At 35.5% G+C, this 22,703-nt stretch overlaps 1 protein-coding gene across 2 annotated transcripts in view; it reads left to right on the top strand.

Annotated features, from left to right (window-relative positions):
• COL19A1 (collagen type XIX alpha 1 chain) overlaps positions 1-22,703 on the top strand; it is a 286,447-nt gene that overhangs the window by 16,980 nt on the left and 246,764 nt on the right. For both annotated transcript variants that reach the window (XM_087856904.1, XM_087856903.1), the window contains exons 4-5: positions 11,225-11,348; positions 12,607-12,882. In XM_087856904.1, the coding sequence (XP_087713030.1) occupies positions 11,225-11,348; positions 12,607-12,882 (400 nt within the window). The remainder of the gene's footprint in view (positions 1-11,224; positions 11,349-12,606; positions 12,883-22,703) is intronic.

Raw genomic sequence — 22,703 nt, 5'->3', positions numbered from 1 at the left:
CGATCTAAAGGAAACCACAGTATATCAAATATACCTCAATAAAGTTGTTTAAAATAAAGTGAAGGTGTGAGAGCAATAGCATTACATTCTAGGAAACAAACAAACAAAGGAAAAACAGCTGAATATATGCCCCTGGGAAAATCACAGCTTTCGGTTAGGTCCGAATGATCCTGAGGCAGAAGCCAAGCCCCCAGACTCAGGAAGGACACTTCAGTTCTCAGAGGACCACTTGGCGGTGAGTTTTTTTTTTTTTAAGATTTTATTTATTTATTTGACAGACAGAGAGCCAGCGAGAGGGAGAACACAGGAAGGGGGAGCAGGAGAGGAAGAAGCAGGCTCCCAGTGGAAGAGCCTGATGTGGGGCTCGATGTGGGGCTCGATCCCAGGACTCTGGGATCACGCCCTGAGCCGAAGGCAGACGCTTAACGACTGAGCCACCCAGGCGCCCCATGGGGGTGGGGTTTGACCCAGGATTTAGGTTCTTTTTTTGGGTGGAGACACCTGAAAAAATTAGCCTTCTACGCGTTTCTGAAGGGTGGCTCCTCTGGTGCCTCCTTGATTTTTGTTATCTGAGTGTCATATAGTAGAAGGGCTTGTTTTCAATGGGAAGTTATTTACAATGTCATGATGAACAACTGCTAATCATAACAGACATATGATTATCAGAGAGTCATCCAAGCTTTGTTTTCCCATTAACAATCTATCTGTCTGAATCCCCTTAGCAAGCAAGCACAAAAGGCTAAGATTTCAGAGTCTGTGGCTGTGGAACTCAAACATCACCACCCAGCTTGGAGGAAAGGCATTTCAGACAAACCTTCCAGGCCCTGCTAGCCAAATTGCTTGTAACGTGACAGGTGATGGTGGGTGTCAGCTGGGAAAGAAATGACTTACTATAAACTCCAAGCATCTCTCACTTCACTCTCAGGAAATGTAACTTGTATCATATTTCTCTTCCTGGAAGATATTCAGCAAGTCAAAGGCCCCATTGATACTTGTAAATACGGAAGTTCTTCATAAACTCTGCCTCATGCTTATTTAGAATGGAAGAATTAATTTGGAAGCCAGTTCTTGATTTTTAAAAATAGATTTTTTTTCCATTTAGCCATTTCATTTTAAAAGTAAAAAAGTAAATAAAGGTTGGTCTTGCTAAATATGATCTGGAAAACTCACTTCATCCCTACGAAAATAGCACTTTTAAAAAAAGGGCTTTGCTTCAAGCCTTGTGCTATGAGCTAGTTGAAGAATTACCTCTGGAACTATTGTAATTAGTAACTAAATTTTTTAAACACTTTGCTATCCAAATATGTACCAAGCTTGATTTTGGGAACACCGTATACAAAATGAAATTTCTCTAGAATGATTATGTTCTCTTTCCAGTTTATGAGCACTGAAATTATGAAAGCTTGTTACTCTTTGTACTTCCTTTTTTTTTTTTACCTCTCACTTCTTGCCTCACATTCCTTATTATTTAGTTCGGTAAAAGAACAAAAAAGAAACTGGCAGTCGTGATTTTTTCTTCCTAATTCCCTTTTATTCTGCATTTTGGTTTTTGTCCTTTATTTTTTCTATACATGAGACAGAGATGTCACTTGCCATAGTACAAACTATGGTCCTTCTAGGAATGCTGAACAAATACATCATCTTGAATTTGCTGTACAATGAAATTACCAATTACTTAATATACAAAGAAGTAAAGAAATTTATGAGCTTCATTATGGTCTTTATTTTTCTTGACAACAAACCACCAGGGCCCACTCATGGAAAATAAATGAGATCCCCTCCCTGATTCCATTTCCCCATAAAACAACGTTATCAATAAATATTTGCACGCACTTTGAAAGAGTGAATTATTTTTTGTTTTACGATTTTTCATGCTTGCAGTTCTCCCCATCTAGAAGGGAGGATGAAAAAACAAGCGTTTATCCATTTAAGGTAGTTCTTATTAGTTTCTCATTAACTGGACGGCCAAGAATGCCTGTGATTTGTTCGGCTGACATCCTTCTGTCCCTGAGAGACCAAACACTTCAACTTTATTGAGTTAACTTTGTGTATAGCTATGTTTGACATTGATTTCACACCTTAGGGGATGAATGGGATAGAAACTTACACTGATCTCCACGCCAGGAAAACATTAATGTAGGATCAGTGCTAAGGGTTCTCCTTCCATAATCATTTGAAATAGTCACATTTATGATTATTAGTTTCACATTTTAAGGAATTACTCGTCTTTTTAGTCAGGTTACCATTCCATTGATGTTCTTCCTAATGCATTAAAATCCCAATATATTTTCTCACCAGTAGGATAAATACCAAGGCACTTTATATGAGAACATTTCATGCTTTTCTTCACATTGCATAATTATTTGTATATATGCTATTCTCAAATTTTTATTATTTCCCAAAAATTGTACTCATTTTTAAAGAAATGTTTGGTGATAAATCCCAATTTTTGTAAGAAATGATCTCTAAGGAATATAGAGAAAATACTCATGATTGGTTATCACCTTCAGTAGCACGGATGTCTTTCTTAAAACCCAACAGATCATAGCCCTCTTTTAAATATATTACTGTGTGGTTTCAATACTTCCTTATCTGTGCTCAAAATATGATTAAGGGAAAGAACTATAATAATCTTCCCCTCATGGCTACTGGTTACCTAAGCTATGCAAATGTCATCATGAATGCTTTGCTCTGAGCCCCATGTATGATTTATTGTTGTTTTTAATAGTATCATGATTATAAACATTTTAACATTCATTTCTTGATACTAATATTTGATGTTTATTTATATTCTGCCCATCTCACCTAGTACTCAGAAAAGTAGTTTTTTTCCCTTCCTTATAGTCGCATAACATTATTTTTAAGTCAGGTCAGTAATGATGAGGGAAATTTTATTCTTAACTCAGAGGATGCAAGAAACTTGATATACTGGAAAACACTGACCTTGGAATTAGAAGTCCCGAGTTCAAGTTCCATCCTGACCTCTGTCTGGCAGAGTGATGGGAACAGTTATTCAACTTCTGTGGCTTTAATTTCTCATTTTTGAAATGAGATGGTTGATCTAAATTACTCTAAAGTTTCCCTTCAGCTTTAGGACTGTAGAACTACAGGAAACTATTATGTGTAGCTTCTTACCATTGAAACATTTCCAAACACTGGAAGACTTCTGCCGAAGGACACTTTTGGTGAAATCTTCTTGGGGCAGCTCTTCTATTTTGCTGTAACCCATAGAGATTTAAAATTTCTTTTCGGAAGTAAGAACACTGGCTGTGTTTGTTCGTGAACTCATTTCGTGTCAAACTGTTTGATTAACCTGCTTTAAGTCATATAGAGCTTGATTTTTTTTCCTTCTGTTTTCTGGCTGAGTGTGATGTGGCATAGTTTTAAAGGCCTTAACTTTAAAGCGTTATGCAAATACAGGTGTTTGGCATGCCAGGACTGGTCTCAGGTATCATGATGGATTTTCCATGAATGGAACAAATTTTTATTTGTGCTTCCTCTATCCCAGATCCTAGTCTAATGGTTGATTTAGAGCAACAAGTCTGGCAGAGCCCCTGTTTTCATGGAAATCGCGTTCTGGTGGTTGCAGACAGGCAATACATGTGTAAACCAATACATTTTTTTTTTAAGTTGGGTAGTTATAAGGTAATGTGTTAGGTAGTAACTGAAGTGAGAATAGCTGTCGACCTTCCAGAGAAGTGACATTAGAGCTAAGGCCTGAATGTGAGGAGAAGCCATCTAAGTGATGACTTCTGGGAATGACCATGCTGTGTTTTGAGAAAACAGGAGGTACAAAGGCCTAACCCCTCAATAAGCTTCGTGTGCTCAAGGAACCAAATTCAGGTCATCGTGCCTGGAGTATGGGTACCACACAGAGACTGGAATAGGAGATGATGTGTCAGAAAAGGCAGGGGTCAGAACAGATAAAGCTTTGTGAGCGATGATCAAGGATGTGCACATTTTATTCTAGGAACCATAGGATATTGTAGGAAAGCTGTAAGTAAGGGAGGAATGATGTACATTTGAAAAGCTCCTCCGAGCTGCTGTGTGAGGGCGAACCTGTAATGGAGGGGAAAGAGGAAGGACAAACCATCACTGGAGTCCTGAGGAGAAATGGTGGCAGCTTAGACTAGTGAGCGACAGTGGAGCTGAAGCAAAGTAGAGTCAGGATCTATTTTGGTGGTAGAAACAGTAAGACTTGCTGATGTTGGGTGTGGTGGAGGAAAATAAAGGAAAGGTAAGATTCAAGAATGATTTTGGGGCTGAAAAATGTGGGTGAATGGCCACGCCTTTTATTGAGATGTGGAATTCTGGTAAAGGGCTGTGTTGAACAAAGTTCAATTTCAGTTATTTAATTAGAGATGCCTTTAATATCCAAGTGGAGATGCCCAGTAGCGATTTAGGCATGTGAGTTGACAGCACAGGCAAGGAAAATAGTCAAGGTTTATCTTGGTTCCATCTCCCCTTTGGCATGACCTTTCTTTTTGGAACTTTCCTCTTATACGCCCAGTGATGTTTGTGTTGCCCAGGGATCAGGACAATGACATTTCAGTCTTCTAACTCAGGGGCATTTCCTGCTCTGGATTTATTGCTACCTGTCTGTGTCTTCTCCATTAACTTCCTTGCTTTCTCACAATCTCATAGATCTCTGTTCTGTGCTTTCCAAGGTGAGAATTAATTATTAGACCATTTGTTAGTATTATGTGACCAGTTTCTAGGGACTATTTTAGTGGTAACAGAGCTTATGTTTTATAAACACGAGCATTTTCCAGGGAGGAAGAAAGCTCTAATAGTAGAGTATTGGGTGTTTTGGCTTGTCAGCAAAAGTACTTCATAGTTAGGGAGAATCTCTGCCGTCATACCATGTATACAAAAGACAGTGGATGTAGAATCCTCTTTAATAACAATTACACATGCACAGAATGATTAAATGTTTCCTCCATCTCGTGCCAAGATCTTTCCTGTAATACAGATACGTTTTAGACATCATCATTTTATTTATATTTCTTAAAAATTTTAAATAAATTCTGACCTGCAAAGGATTATTCATTAATCAAGTGAGAAGGAAGATCTAGAGAATGTGGGCAGTATGCTTTGTAGATAAATACAGCCCATTCTTAAAGTCCTATACAGGACTAATTCCTTCATGTTTAATAAAATGTTCATTTGTATCCAACTTCAGGAGTACAGGTACTAGTACTTTGTAATTAGATATTCTGTTTGAAGTATATGGAGAAAATATTGGGGAAAGTGTATTTTCATTTGAAGTTTCTTTCATCTTGTCCTACTGCTTCAGTGACTGAACCATTCTGAAGGCTTTAGATTGGGAGTTATAGACTTCTATTAATTCTTACCTCCCATAATAGAAAAAATCATATTGTTAATTCTCCCTCATCTCTGACCTTGAAGAATATCAGATTAATTTATATTTCACTTTAAAGAACAGAATTATTTTGTCCTAACCTGAAAATAGTAGTGTTGTTTTACAAATGATCATTAATACAATTTATGCTCATTGTAAAATTTGAAGAAGTAGCAAAAATATAAAGAAGAAAATTTAAAAATCTCTCTTAATTTTAACACTGAGAGGGAAGTACTGTAATGTTAAGATCTTTATGAAATCAGTTTTTTAGTGGGGTCAAATCTCACTGGTTCTCAGATCTGGACATTACCTTCTGCCATAACTGAACACTCTAAGGAGCCCTACTTTTTATTCTCTGCCACTTCCCCTTGAGTTTAATAGTGTTTCTTTCCATTTTATGATTGAACAGAGGGCTTCTATACATAGAGAACATCAGAGAGAAGGTGAAAACTACATTTTAGATTTTTTTCAGCATTGAAATAAATTACAAGTTCAAAGGAGTCTAAAATATGTGAATTATGAGGCTTCAGAGACACTCCAGATTATATCTAGAACTAGCTCTCTCAGGGGCTAGTGTAAAGAGGACTCCACAAGCAGCAAATTTCCTTTGGAACCTTTGGATAATTTGGAATGACTTTAGTTTGGCTCTCAGTGACTTTTACTTAGTCATATTTAAAAAATTGATTTTAGATCGAACACTTTGTTAATTTGGCATATGTCCATTCTCACCTGTCCATGAATTTGTAGGTGACTTTCATTAATGTGAAGAAAAGTAGACAATGGGAAATAAAAGATTAATTACACTTAAATTTTAATAAACTTTGAGCTCTTGAAATATAGGTTAGTATTAATTTATGTGGATGAATTTTCCATTTACAGCATTGAACTACATACAATGTATATGAAATGAAGGGAATGTAGAAAATAGTCCGATGGTAATTTCTATCCAAATATGTACATATATATATATATATATATATATATATATATATATATATATATATATATATGTGCAGTTTAGCAAGTAAGGATCAACAATATTTTTCTTAATGGGAATATCACTGAATAAGCAATGGATCGAATTTCTTATAGGAAATTACACTCCATTCAAAAATATTCAAGCATGGATATCTTACACATAGCAAGCTGTCATTATATCTCTCTGGTAACAGACCAGTAATGCAATATGGCCTCTTTTATAATAGAAACCTTGGCAAGACCCAGAGAAATTATTCTGTGTCACATTAAGTGTGCTTGTGTGGTATAAACAAGAAACATAGTCTATAAGAACTGATATATTTTGTAATTTGTTGTTTTTAAAATGGAGAAATTTTTCTTCAAAATTTACAATTTTGGCAAGCAAAATCATTTTTGGCTTTGAACATAGAACAAATATTACTAAAAGGAAAATATAGTAACTATAAGGATTTTTATCCATTATAAACTTAGACTAAGAAGAAATCAGTTTTTCTGTAAACATAACTAAATTTATTTCAGTGTATTATTTTAATACTGTATTTATCGCATATTAACATTATTAATATTAATAATATTTTCATTTATTTTTGTCACAGAAGGAACCTTTCATGAGATATATTTTCAATTTTGAGTTAGATTATTGAAAAATTATTGGAAAATAATTATACTTAGTTTTAGGAAATATTAAAGAATTCTATAAATTATAAGGGTGTCTTCATCTGTTTCATTTGCTAGGTCACTCGTTCATTTAACAAATAGTATGTAACATATAACATATAGCATGTAACAAACAGGTAGATCGTCCCTTGTGGCACTGCACTTGGGGTTTGTGGATGATACAAAGATAGATAAAATGCTTCCTTGCCTTCAAAAAGCTTGAAATCTCATGAAGAGATGTGACAGGAGCTTTTGTGTCTAAAATCCTAACCAATGAGAAGAAAGGTGTTTTCATGATTTTTTGCTTTGTCACACCATCAAGCATGCCAACATAAGTAGTCACTGTTTTCACTTTGTTTGCACAGTGTTGGTCTGGAAAATGTTTATGAAAAATCTGAGTTGATTGCCAAAGTGAAAACTCTAAACTTTCCAGATAAAAATCTAAGTAATTTAGCTTCTCTTGAAAAATGGGATCATCTGGCAACACTGGGCCCACTTCCCATAAGGTAACAATTGGCTGGAGCTAAACAGCAGCTGCCTCCTATAGATGGGTTGGGTTCTTAGTTTCCCCCAATCCATGCCTGTGACCTCTACATAAGGATGGGTGTCAGTTGCTGTTCCTTCCTCTGTTTTCTGTGTGTGTGTGTGTGTGTGTGTGTGTGTGTGTGTGTGTGTGTATGCGTGTTTTAAGATTTTATTTATTTATTTGACAGAGCAAGCACAAGCAGGGGGTAGTGGCAGAGGTAGAGGGAGAAGCAGGCTCCCCACTGAGCAGGGAGCCCAATAGGGGCTCAAACCCAGGACCTCAGGATCATGACCTGAGCAGAAGGCAGATGCTTAACTGACTGAGCCACCCAGGTGCACCTGTGGTTTTTGTTTTGTTGTCGTTATTGTTTTATAAAAGTCTTAAGAGGAAAGTGAAATTTTCTTATATGCATATTTCTATCCAAGATGGAAAAACCTAAGCTAAATGGAGAGGGCCATGTGGTTTTTGTTTTGTTTTGTTTAGGTAGCTTATATCTGAATTCAGTCCATTAATTGATTCATTTAATAATATTTATTGAGTACCCACCTTGTGCAGGCACTGCTCTAGATGCTGGGAACAAAAAGGTAAATAGGATACACGAAGAACCTCAGGACACTTACATTCCTGTTTCCTGGCCCCTATAGGGCCTGTGATTGTGACCCCTGGTTTATATTAATGAGGAAAGGATATCTTCAGTGTTAAAACCTTCAGAAGGATTGAGGGGAATGGGGATTGAGAAGAGGCCAGTGGATTAGCTAATTGGAAATGCTTTTAGAATGCAAGAGAGTTAAGGACTAAGTGGGTAGTAACAATGCAGATATTAAGATATTTGTGAAAGAAGGTTGGTGGATAGATGAGAGGATGATATGATGATGTAGCAAGGTTGGAGGACGTTTTGTTTATTTTGTAGCAGGGAGAAGATATGCATATGTTTGTAAACCAAGATTAAAGAGGCATTGGAGAGGGAGAGGTTGAAGATCTGAAAGGACTTTTAACCCTCTAAAATGCAAAATCGACTGTAGAAATGGAGTTGGAACAAAAGAGAAAGAAAGATTACAATATATTCCTTGAAGTCAAAAAGCAGTTAGAAGATGTTAGAACCTGTGTATTGTTGGGCTGGAGTTTCTAGTGAGATGTGGGCCAGTTGACCTCAGTGGACACCCAAGAGACTTATCACTTGGGGGAAACAGCCTCTGCAGAAACTGGTGAGGGATGGGTGTGTGGGTGTAGTGTACCTCCTTTTTCATCATACAACCAGACAAAAGGTGAGAGGTTTGTTAAACTTATTATTGAGAGAAATTGAGCCAGAGAGCCTCCAGATGCAAGGTAAGCAGGATAGTGAAGGCAGGAAAGAGGCATGGCACCAAAAACAGAGGAATGAAGCAAAATTCTGTACCAAACTGTAGGACCCCCACATACCCACTCTGCTTTTAGAATGCCTGCATCCAGATGAATACTCTTTACCAAGTGGGACATAAAAAGATTCTTCTTTGGAGAAACTGAATGTCACTAGAGAACTAATCTTTCTACATTCACGTTTGAGGGACTTTCAGTGAAATCTGCCAGCTGATCAGGCTATGCAGTGAAGTTTTTCACTGACACACTGTGCCAGCATACATGAAGCTTGCAATCAAAGTTCAGTGCTTCATCCTTCATTATATATGGATTATAAAAAAAAATTAGAGTGTAGCTTCCAGCATGGAAGAGAGAGGCCAAACTATCAAAAAGGAAAAATGAACCTATATGAAAGGAAGATGTTCAAGGATGCAGAGAAAAAACATTTAAAAACCCACCTAATTGATTATGTCAGGGATTTAAAATATTGCATTCAGGATATTTTTAAAAAGAGAACAAAAGCGAGTCCTGGTAATAAGAAAATAACAAAAATTGGTGTCGAATAGATGGATTGGAAAATAAATCAGGGCAATACCCCAGAAAGTAGAATAGCAGAATAGATCATTGGGATGGGTGTTAAATGGTTGTCTAAAGAACAAGTTCCTGAAAGAGAGGATAAGAGAAGATTGTATAGAAAGAATAATAAAAACTTACAAAACTTTTTTTTTCAGTAATGTGCAACTCATATTCAAAGATATGTTCAATACAATGAATGGGAGGAAAATCTTGAAATAGTATTGTCAAATTCCAGAACACTTGAAATAAAGATAGGATCCCGAAAACATGAAGGTGGAGAGTGGGGTAAAGGAGGCAGGAAATTAGAAGAAAGATGGAGACACAAGTTACCACATGTGGGGGTGGAGTGGGGACCTGCTGTTCTGTTGAGGTTTCCTTTTTAATAGTTTTGATGCAACTGACTAGTTCAAAATGTTCATTTGGTAGTTTATGTTTTGGTGTCACTTCTCAACTATACCTGTGCTCACCTTCAGGTTTATAGGTGGTCCCAAAGAGAAATGGCAGACATCAAAGCCACATTATTTTGTTATCTATCTATCTATTTATCTATTTGGGTACACAGGAGGGTTTTTGTTTGTTTGTTTATTTTTATTTTTATTTTTTTAATGATTTTTTATTATGTTAGTCACCATACAGTACATCCCCGGTTTCCGATGTAAGGCTCGATGATTCATTAGTTGCGTATAACACCCAGTGCACCATGCAATTGTTTGTTTATTTTTTTAAGTAAGCTCTACACACAATGTGTGACTCAAACTCACAATCCTGAGATCAAGACTCCCATGCTTCCACCAACTGAGCCAGCCAGGTGCCCCCACAGGAGTTTTTATTATACTATTTTTATGTAGTTCAAAGATTACATAAGAAAAATTTTTTGAAATTGTATAGATAATAAAGGGGAACATACAGATAAATTTTAGCACATACAGGGGCTTGAGGCTATTTTATATAGTCATTCACTAAATTGCCTGGTATGGAGAAGGTGGTCAGTTTAATAACAAAACAAAATGGAAAAAACCATCACTCTGAAGTCCCTCTTACTGGTCAAGTATTACTTCCACCCTGGCTTCTTGACTGCCCATCCAGCTCTTTTACACATACACAGTCTTATACTTTTCCAATGAGTATTTATTATTAGCTAAGCCATGATTCAGGATCCCAGTGTGGGGATCACCACGTACCCAGGTCCCCCTTCACCACCCTGGGAGAAGGATGGAAGAAAAAGGAGAGGTGGGTGGAGCCAGTTCCAATCTTTCTAGGAGATGTGCCTTCTGCTCCATGGTTGACATTCGGGCTATGGGACAGAAGACTTGTGCACATGCCAGTACCATTCACATGTGGAGACATCACCTCCTTTAGCAGTGGAAGTCCAGGTAGTTCTGCCAGCAGTTCTTGGTCTGGTTCTGGTTGGGGAAGGAGCCATTGAAAGAGACAGTCTGGTAGCTCTTGATTTTGGATCTGATGTCTTCTGCCATGCTACTGGCCCCTAAAGGCACCCCTGAAGCACTCGCAGCTCATGGTGACTCTCAGCAAAGATGCCAGAATCAGACCAGAAGTGGAATTAGCATTTTATTTGCTTTTTAATGAACAGTGTTACTTAAAGCAGTACAGTAACGGTCATTGTGAAACCTAGTTTAATAATGGTGACTTTACAGAGAAAATTCCATTTTGGAGACTTTGTTTTATTGTGATGGGAAAAAAATATTGTGTTACAAAGAACTTCATACCTAGATTTTCTTTCCTCACCATCCTTAGTGTTCTCACAATAATTCTTTGTTTTCCTTCCCCAGTAAGATATTTCCCAAAGGCCTTCCTGATGAGTATGCAATAGCAGCTATGTTTCGAGTACGAAGAAGCACCAAAAAGGAACGGTGGTTTCTGTGGCAGGTTTTAAACCAGCAGAATATACCACAGGTAAGGAACTGTAGAGTTGTGCTTATTTGTCCTATGTGGTATGCCAGGTGAATCTTGGCACAGTGTGCACAAATTTGGAAGCAGATCTAGTATCTAAATATTCTTTTAGAGTAATCATCAACAGGAAAATTCAAGTATTCTCATTGTTAGGATGAGCTTGCTGAGATCTGTACTATGATTCATATTTTGTCTAAAGACACTCAAATGACCCTCCTTTCACAACTGCTTCATTGACACTAAGTCTACCTTACTAATAACCTCTTTATCTCCTATCATTTCTGATATGTATTATTTTTAAATAATTCATTGATTGTTTCATTTGAAAGTCCATAGTGAGTGAAGAGGTGGGATATAAATATTGATTCCATCAATAGAAAGTTTTTGAACACATGCTAATGCTGGTTAGTAACAAAGAAATTTTTAAAAGTGTAATTCCTTTATCAGGGAGCATAATGTCTTAAGAGGATGGCATCTAAGAGAACAATATACTAGAGCATAATCACAGTATGACAGGTGCATCAGTAGAGGTAAGCTCAGTGCTGAATGGGGACTATGGGAGCATAGAAAGGGTAGCTTCCTAAAATGGAGCACAGGGAGAATGAACCCAAGAATACTTGTGCAAGAGATGACATTTGGGCAGAAGGATGAGTGTGCCAGGACTCCAGTTTGGGGGGGGGATGAACCTCAGTATTACTCATTGGCACCTTACATTTGTGTTTATTTCTATAAATATCCACTGAGTTTTTTTTATTTCACTGGTCTTTTAATCTGTTGATACAGTCATAATTTGATGATGGAAAGAGGAACTGAACTAAAAGAGTATATCCTTTATGAAAAGGTATTTTCTCTGCACCATGCAAATCATCAAAGTTTCAAGAAGTCGATCTCAGTTTTCATGCTAAAAGAAGTGATCCTATTCTTACTCTTTTTAAATTAAGTAACATTTAATTCTTGAATTACTCATACAGAATTATATATATATACTTAAATATACACATACATATAAATATATACTCTCAGATGTTCTGTCAAGAAAGGAACATATTACATTCACCAGAATGCCCATATTTAAAACATTTTTGTAGCTGGATATTTGCTATTCTTTTGTATTAAGAAATCTGGTGGACACAGGTGTCATCTAAAACATCTTACTAAGTGCCTCAATTATACCAACATGCATCTCTAATTTTTAATTTGTGTGCTTTAGTAATTTGAACCCTGGTTTTAAAACATTCAATGCTAATTTACATTTTTGCAGGTTTCTATAGTAGTTGATGGTGGAAAGAAGGTGGTGGAATTTATGTTCCGAGCTCCTGAGGGAGATGTGTTGAACTACATTTTTAAAAATCGAGAACTCCGTCCTTTGTTTGATCGTCAATGGCATAAACTTGGCATTGGTATACAATCCCAGGGCATTTCACTCTATATGGATTGTAATTTAATTGCAAGCCGGCATATAGATGAAAAGGACACTGTGGACCTTCGTGGAAGGACTGTTATTGCTGCACGAGCTTCCGACGGCAAGCCTGTGGATGTGAGTTGTGATGTTGGTTATGAAAGAGAACTAGTAAAGTTTCTAAATTAGATACCTTATTAAAACCTCTTTCTTTAATTACTATGTAATACATTCCCTTCTCAACACTGTTTAAATTAGCCATCAGATGTGTGAAGCATAGCTATGTATTTCCAACTGTATTTTCACATATATTATCTTCTATTTTCACCCATTTTCTTCAGCCTGTGAATTTAAAAGAACTAGGTCATGCCTTAAAAAATAAGATTATTACAATTAAATTCTAGTAAAAATACACCATATGATACAAAAAGTCAACTTGAATAAGCTTATGTTTTGAGTAGAAAAGACTAGAAAAGATGAACTTTAAATTAAATGGTCCCAGATTATCTGATGTTTCCACTCAAGAACAATACGCTGTTTGTTCATCCTCAGAATAGCAATAGTTTCGTATTGCAAACTGTTTCTCATAAGCTTATAATGGTTTTTCAAGGTTCTGCTGGACTGAAATGTAGCTACTAATTGTGTCAGTAGGTCATTTGGATGAGAACAAATGGCTAGCAACACCCTTTCAGATAAAAAGGTCCTTTAAAAATCATTTTTGGTGTTAAAGTGATAATAGATTTATTATTGATTTCCCTAGAGAAGAAGGCCTGTAATCCTAAAAAAATCCTTAAAAAGTGAGATATCTCTAAATTTCATGACTTCAGATTTTCCTATGGGTGGAATGATGAGAAAACCCATAAAAATAACCTGAATTCAGGTCACCAGTAGGAATTGCTAATGTATGTAACAGTTCATTTTTTTTTTCAAAACTATAATTCTGTACAAATACATATTTGGGCAGTGTTTTTTTCTAAATGCCTCTGTGGAAGGAATCATGATAGATGATTAATAGATGGATAAAGATAGTATATGTATAAACATATATTCAATAAAAATATTTTTAAACTGTTTTCTCTTAGAAACAGTGAACAAATCAGTGAGAATGCCATAACTAGAGCTCAGTGATGATCAGCAAAATAGGTCAGAGTAAGAAAAACCAATCATGGAGGCAAGACATCATGACACTGTGGAGAGTGAGCCGGTTTGGGGATCAGACAGATGTGGTTGTAAATCCTAGCTCATCTACTTAACTGTAATGATCTGCTAATTTATCTTGTTAGCTCTTAATTTATCTGAGTCTCAGTATTCTCAGTTAAAAAATAGTGTTGGTAGTTACTTAGTTACAATTGTACAGAGTGTGTACTGTAGTGCCTAATATGTGGTTAGTTCCCTTTATATTCACTTATTTATTCAGGGCCAGACACTTCACTCAAACCTGGCCTAAGAGAATGGAAAAAAAAAACAAAAACAAAAAACAAAACACTGCTTCTCTTTTCTCAGAGATCTTGAAGGCTAATGGAAGGATAAGTCTATATCAGTAAATGGTAGCTGCCAATAATAATAACAGTATTGATTGTAACACAACAATACTAGACAGACCTTCCAGAAAGGTCTCTCCAAAGGCAAGGGAGGAAGAGGAGACCATCAGTTAGAACATCAGAGATGTAACTTTCAGCAGCATGTGGAGTGTCTGTAGATAGGGAGTTAATTCAGGGAATTCTAGCAACAGTATGAGAGAGTAGCACCTGCTGCAAGTACTAAAGTTTGGGACTGGAGTTTGGGATTGGAACATCTTTTAAGATTAGTGGGAGCAAAGTGGGCTCTGTTTCTAAGACTGAAAGAACTAAGCATATACTGAAATAAATTCAGAACCTTTGTGGGGAGATGGTAATAAGAGAGAAATAAGTTATTGCAAGAGCAGGTTCCAGGCTCAGAGCTCATCCTCTGAAGGTTGAGTGCTGTGTCCTGTGTCTCATTAACTTCTCACCCAAGAAAAGAATTGAGCCCAGAATCTGGAGCTGAAAAATATGAGGCATGTCCTCTAAAAAGACACAGTGTAAAAATTATAGTATTACAATGGTTTCATATTTATTGTGGCATCTTACTTCATTTGAAGATAAAATTAGAGCCATACCCCAAATGAGGAGACAGAGGAATATGTTCCAGATGAAAGAACAGCACAAAATGACAGCAAGAGACCTAAAAGAAATGGAGATAAGTAATATGCCTGATAAAGAATTTGAAGTAATGGTGATAAAGGTAAAATACTCACTAGAATTGAGAAAAGAGTGGAAAACTTCAGTGAGACCCTTAACAAAGAGATAGAAAACATTAAAAAGAGCCAATCAGAGATGAAGAGCTCACTAACTTAAATTAGAAATACATTAGATGAAATAAATTATAGACTAGAGGAAACACAAGAAAAGATCAGTGACCTAGAGGACGGAGTAAAGGAAAGCAATCAAACTGAGCAGGAGAGAGAAAAAATAATAATAATAAAAAATAAAAATAGACTTAGGGAATTCACCAACATCATCAAGCATAATGCTATTCACATTATAGGGAATCCAGAAGGGGGAGAGAGAGAAAAGGGGAAAAGAAATTTATTTGAAGAAATAATAGCTGAAAATTTCCTGAATCTGGGGAAGGAAACAGAAATCCAGATCAAGGAGAAACAGAGAGGTTCCAGCAAAATCAACCCAAGGAGGTCCACACCAAGACACATCATAATTAAAATGACAAAAAGTAGTGATAAAGAAAGAATCTTAAAAGCAGCAAGAGAAAACAGTTGCATACAAGGGAAACCCCACAAGGCTGTCAGCTGATATTTCAGCAGAAATTTTGCAGGCTAGAAGAGAGTGGCATTATATATATATATATATATATATATATATATATATATATATATATATATTCATTCAAAATGTGGAAAGAAAGAAAAAAAACCTGCAGCCAAGAATATGCTATGCAGCAAGTTAACATTCAGAATAGAAGGAGAGATAGAGATTCCTACATGAACACAAGTTAAAGGAATTCATGACCGCAAAACCAGCCCTACAAGAAATGTTGAATGGAAAGGAAAGACCATAAGTAAGATTTGGAAAAGTAGGAAACACAAGAGCAGTAAAATCAATTATATCTATGAAAATCAGTCAAGGGATTCACAAAATAAAAGGATGTAAAGTATAACATCATTTACCTAAAATGTGACAACCATCAACTTAATATAAACTGTATATGCATAATATGTTATATACAAACCTAATAGTAACCACAAATCAAAAACCACTAATAGATATGCAAAAAATAAAAAGAAAGGAATCCATATGTATCACTAAAGAAAGCCAGCAAACTAAGAAAAATAAAGCAAGAGAAGAAAAGAACAGAGAAGAACTACAAAAAAAATCATAAAACAAATAATAAAATGGCAATAAGTACCTACCTATCAATAATTATTTTGAATTTAAGTGGACTAAATGCTCCAATAAAAAAAATAGGGTGATGGAATGGATAAAAAAACAAGATGAATCTATATACTGCCTATAAGAAACTCACTTCAAACCTAAAGACACGTGAAGAATGAAAGTGAGAAGGAATGGAAAAGCATTTACCATGCAAGCAGAAGTGAAAAGAAAGATAACAATATTTATATCAGACAAATTAGACTTTAAAACAAAGACTGTAACAAGAGACGAAGAAGGATACTATATAATTTTAGAAGGAATAATCCAACAAGAAGATATAACAACTGCAAATATTTATGCACCCAATATGGGAGATCCCAAATACATAAAGCAGCTCATCACAAACATAAAGGAAGTAATTGATAGTAATACAATAATAATAGAGAACATTAACACCCCACTTTCTGTTTGGATGAATAGATCATCCAAACAGAAAATTAGCAAGGAAATGGGTTTGAATGACACATTGGACCTGATAGATCTAACAGATATATTCAGAACATTCCATCCTAAAACAGGAGAATACACATTCTTTTCAAGTGCACATGCAACATTCTCCAAAATAGATCACATATTAGGCCACAAAATAAATCTCAACAAATTAAAAAAGATCAGAGTCATACCATACATCTTTTCTGACTACGGTGCTATGAAACTAGAAATCAACCACAAGAAAAAATGTGGAAAAACACGAATACATGAAGGTTAAATAACATGCTACTGAAAAATGAATGGGTCAACCAAGAAATCAAAGAGGAAATAAAAAAATACATGGAGACAAATGAAAATGAAAACACAACAGTCCAAAATCTTTGCAATGTAGTAAAGCAGTTCTAAGAGGGAAGTTTATAGCAGTACAGGCCTATCTCAAAAAATGTCAAATAAACAACCTAACCTTACAACTAAAGGAGCTAGAAAAAGAACAAACAAAACCCAAAAGCAGCAGAAGGAAGAAAATAATAAATATTAGAGCAGAAATACATGAAATAGAAACTAAAAAAAAAACAACAGAATAGATCAATGAAACCAGGAGCTGGTTCTTGGAAAAGATCAACAGAATTGATAACCTCTAGTCAGACTCATAAAGAGAGAGAGAGAGAGAGAGAGAGAATGGACTCAAACAAAATCAAATGAAAAAGGAGAAATAAAAACTGACACCACAGAAATACAAATGATTGTAAGAGAATATTATGAAGAATCATATGCCACATATTGGACAACTGGAAGAAATCAATAAATTCTTAGAAAATTATAACTCCCAAAACTGAAGTAGGAATAGAAAATTTGAATAGACCAATTACCAGCAATGAAATTGAATCAGTAATCAAGAAACCCACCCCCCAAAAAAGGTCCAGGCCCAGACTACCTCACAGGTGAATTCAGCATTTAAAGAGTTAATACTGTCTCTTCTCTAACTATTGCAAGAAACAGAAGAGGAAAGAAATCTTCCAAATTCATTCTATGAGAGCATTACTGTAAAAACAAAAGCAGATAAAGACACTACAAAAAAAGGGAACAAGGTAATGCTGTCCTCATAGAATGAGTTTGGAAGTTTTCCTTCCATCTCTATTTTTTGAAACAGCTTCAGTAGAATAGGTATTATTTCTTCCTTAAATGTTTGGTAGAATTCCCTGGGAAGTCATCTGGCCCTGGACTCTTGTTTTTTTTGGGAGGGTTTTGATTACTGCTTCAATTTCCTTGCTGATTATTGGTCTTTTCAGATTTTCTACCGCTTCCTGTTTCAGTCTTGGTAGTTTATAAGTTTCCAGAAATGGACCATCAACTCTATGGTCAACTAATCTTCGACAAAGCAGGAAAGAATATCCAATGGAAAAAAGGCAGTCTCTTCAATAAATGGTGCTGAGAAAATTGGACAGCCACATGCAGAAGAATGAAATTGGACCATTCTCTTAGACCATACACAAAGATAAACACTAAATGGATGAAAGACCTAAATCTGAGACAGGAATCCATCAAAATCCTAGAGGAGAACACAGGCAGTAACCTCTTGGACCTCAGCCAAAGCAACTTCTTGCAAGACACGTCTCTAAGGGCAAAGGAAACAAGAGCAAAAATGAAAGAAAAAAAATGGGACTTCATCAAAATAAATAGCTTCTGTACAGCAAAGGAAACAGTCAACAAAACTAAAAGGCAACCTATGAAATGGGAGAGGATATTTGCAAATGACATAGCAGATAAAGGGCCAGTTATCCAAGATCTGTAAAGAACTTCTCAAACTCAACACCCAAAAAACAAGTAATCCAATCAAGAAATGGGCAGGAGAATGAACAGACACTTCTCCAAAGAAGATATACAAATGGTCAACAGACACATGAAAAAAATGCTTCATATCACTTGCCATCAGGGGAATACAAATCACAACCACAATAAGATACCACCTTACACCAGCTAGAATGGCTAAAATTAACAAGACAGGGAACGACAAATATTGGCGAGGATGTGGAGAAAGGGGAACCCAATTACACTTGGTGGGAATGCAAGCTGATATAGCCACTCTGGAAAACAGTATGGAGGTTCCTGAAGAAGTTAAAAATAGAGCTACCCTACAACCCAGTAATTGCACTACTGCATATTTACCCCAAGATACAGATGTAGTGAGAAGAAGGGGCACACCCCAATGTTCATAGCAGCAATGTCCATAATAACCAAACTGTGGAAGGAGCCAAGATGTCCTTCAACAGATGAATGGATAAAGATGTGGTTCATATATACAATGGAATATTACTAAGCCATCAGAAAGGATGAATACCTACCATTTACATCGACATGGCTTGAACTGGAGCCATGTTAAGTGAAGTAAGTCAAACAGAGAAAGACAATTATCATATGGTTTCACTCATATGTGGAACATAAGGAATAGCACAGAGGATCATAGGGTAAGGGAGGGAAAACTGAATGGGAAGAAATCATAGAAGGAGACAAGCCATGAGGGACTCTTGACTCTGGTAAACAAACTGAGGGTTGTGGAAAGGGAGGTGGGTGGAAGGATGGGGTAACTGGGTGATAGGCATTAAGGAGGGCACGTGATGTGATGAGCACTGGGTGTTATATGCAACTAATGATCATTGAACACTACATCAAAAACTAATGATGTACATATGTTGGCTAATTGAATTTAAATTAGAAAAATTTTTTAAAAAGAGCTATAGGCCAATATCTCTGATGAACAAAGGTAGAAAAATCCTCAAAATCATTCACCACGATCAAGTAGGTTTTATTCCTGGGATGCAAGAGTGGTTCGATATTTGCAAGTCAATGAATATGATACATCACATCAACAATAGAAAGGATAAAAATCATAGGATCATTTTAATAGATGCAGAAAAAGTATTTGACAAAGTAAACATCTATTCATGATAAGAAACCCTCAACAAAGTAGGTTTAGAAGGAATAAACCTCAACACAATAAAGGCCACATATGACAAACCCACCTTGTGCATCATACTTAATTGGAAAAACTGAGAGCTGTTCTTCTCTCTCAGGAACAACACAAAGCTGTCTACTCTCACCGCTTTTATCAACATAGTTCTGGAAGTCCTAGTTACAGCAACCAGACAAGGAAAAAGAATAAAAGGCATCCAAATTGGTAAAGAAAAAGTAAAACTTTCACTATTTGCAGATGACATGATACTATATATAGAAAACCCCAAAGACTCCACCAAAAATCTATGAGAACTGATAAATGAATTCAGTATGGTTACAGGATACAAAATCAACATATAGAAATCCATTGCATTTTTGTATGTTAATAATGAAGTAGCTGACAGAGAAATTAAGAAAACATTCCCATTTACAATTGCACCAAAGTAATAAGATTCCTAGGAATCAACTTAAGCAAGGAGGTGAAACACTTGAACTCTGAAAACTATAAAACATTGATGAAAGAAATTGAAGATGTTCCAAACAAATAAAGATATCCATGCTCATGGACTGGAAGAAAACGTATTTTTACAATTTCTGTACTGCCAAAAGCAATCTGCAGATTTAATGCAATCCCTGTCAAAATACCAACAGCACTTTTCACAGAACTAGAACAAATAATCCTAAAATTTGTGCAAAAACAGAAAAGTCCCTGAATACCCAAAGCAATCTTGAAAAAGAACTTGGAGGTTATCAAAATCCCAGATTTCAAGATATACTACAAAGCTATCGTAATCAAAACGGTTTGGTATAGGCAAAAAAATAGACACATAGATCAATAGAATAGAATAAAAAGCCTAGAAATAAACCCACAACTATATGGTCAATTAATCTTCAACAAAGAGGCAAGAGGTTGTAATGGGGAAAAGACAACATCTTCAACAAATGGTGTTGGGAAAACTGGACAGCCACAGGCAAAAGAATGAAATTGAACCACTTTCTTTCTTTTTTTTTTTTTTTAAGATTTTATTTATTTATTCGACAGAGATAGAGACAGCCAGCGAGAGAGGGAACACAAGCAGGGCGAGTGGGAGAGAAAGAAGCAGGCTCACAGCGGAGGAGCCTGATGTGGGGCTCGATCCCATAACGCCGGGATCATGCCCTAAGCCGAAGGCAGACGCTTAACCGCTGTGCCACCCAGGCGCCCTGAAATTGAACCACTTTCTTAAACCATACATAAAAATAAACTGAAAATGGATTAGGACTGAAATGTGAGACCTGAAACAATAAAAATCCTAGAAGAGAGCACAGGCAGTAATTTCTTCTTCCATAACAACTTTTTTTCCAGATAGGTCTTCTGAGGCAAGGGAAACAGAAGCAAAAATAAACTATTGAGATTTCATTTAAAGAAAAGCTTCTGCGCAGCAAAGGAAATCATCAACAAAACTCAAGGACAACCTATTGAATGGGAGTAGATATTTGCAAATGACATATCTGATAAAGAGTTAGTATCCAAAATATGTAAAGAATTTATCAAACTCAACACCCAAAAAACAAATAATCCAATTTAAAAAATGGGCAGAAGACATGAACAGGCATTTCTCCAAAGAAGAAATACAGATGGCCAACAGACATATGAAAACATGCTCAACATCACTCATCATCAGGGAAAAGCAAATCAAAACCACAATGAGATATCACCTCACACCTGTCAGAATCACTAAAATAAAAAACACAAGAAACCACATGTGTTGGTGAGGATGCCAAAAAAAAGGAATCCTTGTACACTGGTGGAAATGCAAACTCATGCAGCCACTGAGGAAAATAGTATGGAAGTTCTTTAAAAAATTAAGACTAGAACTACTTATATATATATATATATATATATATATATATATATATATATATATATATATATATATATGAATATATGTATGTATGTATGAATATATTAGAATATATGAATATATATTAGCATGCATATATTAATATATTAGAATATATAAATATATTAGAATACATATATGAATATATATTAGAATATATATATATTAGAATATATATCTATCCTATTCTCTCTCTCCATATATATATTCCATGAACATATATATTAGAACCATATATATATATATGTGCACACATAAAATGGAATATTAGTCACACAAAAAAATGAAATCTTGGCATTCACTACAACATGGATGGATCTAGAGGGTATAATGCTAAGTGAAATAAGTTAGAGGAAGGCAAATACCATATGATCTCACTCATGTAAAATTTAAGAAACAAAAACAAACAAAGAAAGAAAAAAAGAGGCAAACTAAGAAACAGACTCTTAACTGTAGAGAAGAAACTGATGGTTACCAGAGGGGAGGTGGATGGGTGATAGGTGAAATAGGTGAAGGGCATTAATAGTACATTTACCACGATGAACACTGAGTAATGTATAGAATTGTTGAATCACTATATTCTACATCTAAAACTAATACAACACTATATGTTAACTATACTAGAATTAAAATTTTAAAAAATAAATGAAAAAAAGACAAAAATTAAAAAAAATAAAGCCATATTATTATGCATGCAGCTTATTTATGAGATGGTGTTTGAGTTAAGCAAATAAAATACATATTTTATTCTATAAAGACTCTTAGTCTTACTGAAAGTTTCAGTGGACTAATTTTTCATCATCTCCATGTAAGCTCTATGATTCATAAGATCTATTGTAATATGAAAATGTTTTATTTACTCTGGATGTGTGGTATTGAAAAAATTTCTAACAATTGGGTTTTATTTTATGTATACTACCTAGTTACTTTTGTGAGAAAGAAATAGGTGACAAAACTGATACACAGGATTTTTTTTTTTTAACAAATTCTGTCTGACAAGAGCCAGTATAGACTTAACCCTAAATATTGTCCTCATAAAGCGCTGTGTCAGTGAAGGATTCCAGAGCAACTAATGAATAAGAAAGCATCATTAACTGGGATTGAAGTTTCAACGTCATGGTACTTGATTAGTTACTAATCTGTCAAAAATTGATCATCTATCTTCAGTTAACTAAAATAATTCATAAAAAGGGCCTAGTACAGTAGGTGGTACATAATCAAATTT

Source organism: Ursus americanus, chromosome 29, assembly GCF_024610735.1.
Source record: "Ursus americanus isolate L20-20 chromosome 29, mUrsAme1.1.p, whole genome shotgun sequence".
Classification (NCBI taxonomy): Eukaryota; Metazoa; Chordata; class Mammalia; order Carnivora; family Ursidae; genus Ursus; species Ursus americanus.
The sequence above is the reverse complement of the archived record's forward strand: the minus strand, read 5'-3'. Positions and strand labels throughout refer to the sequence as shown.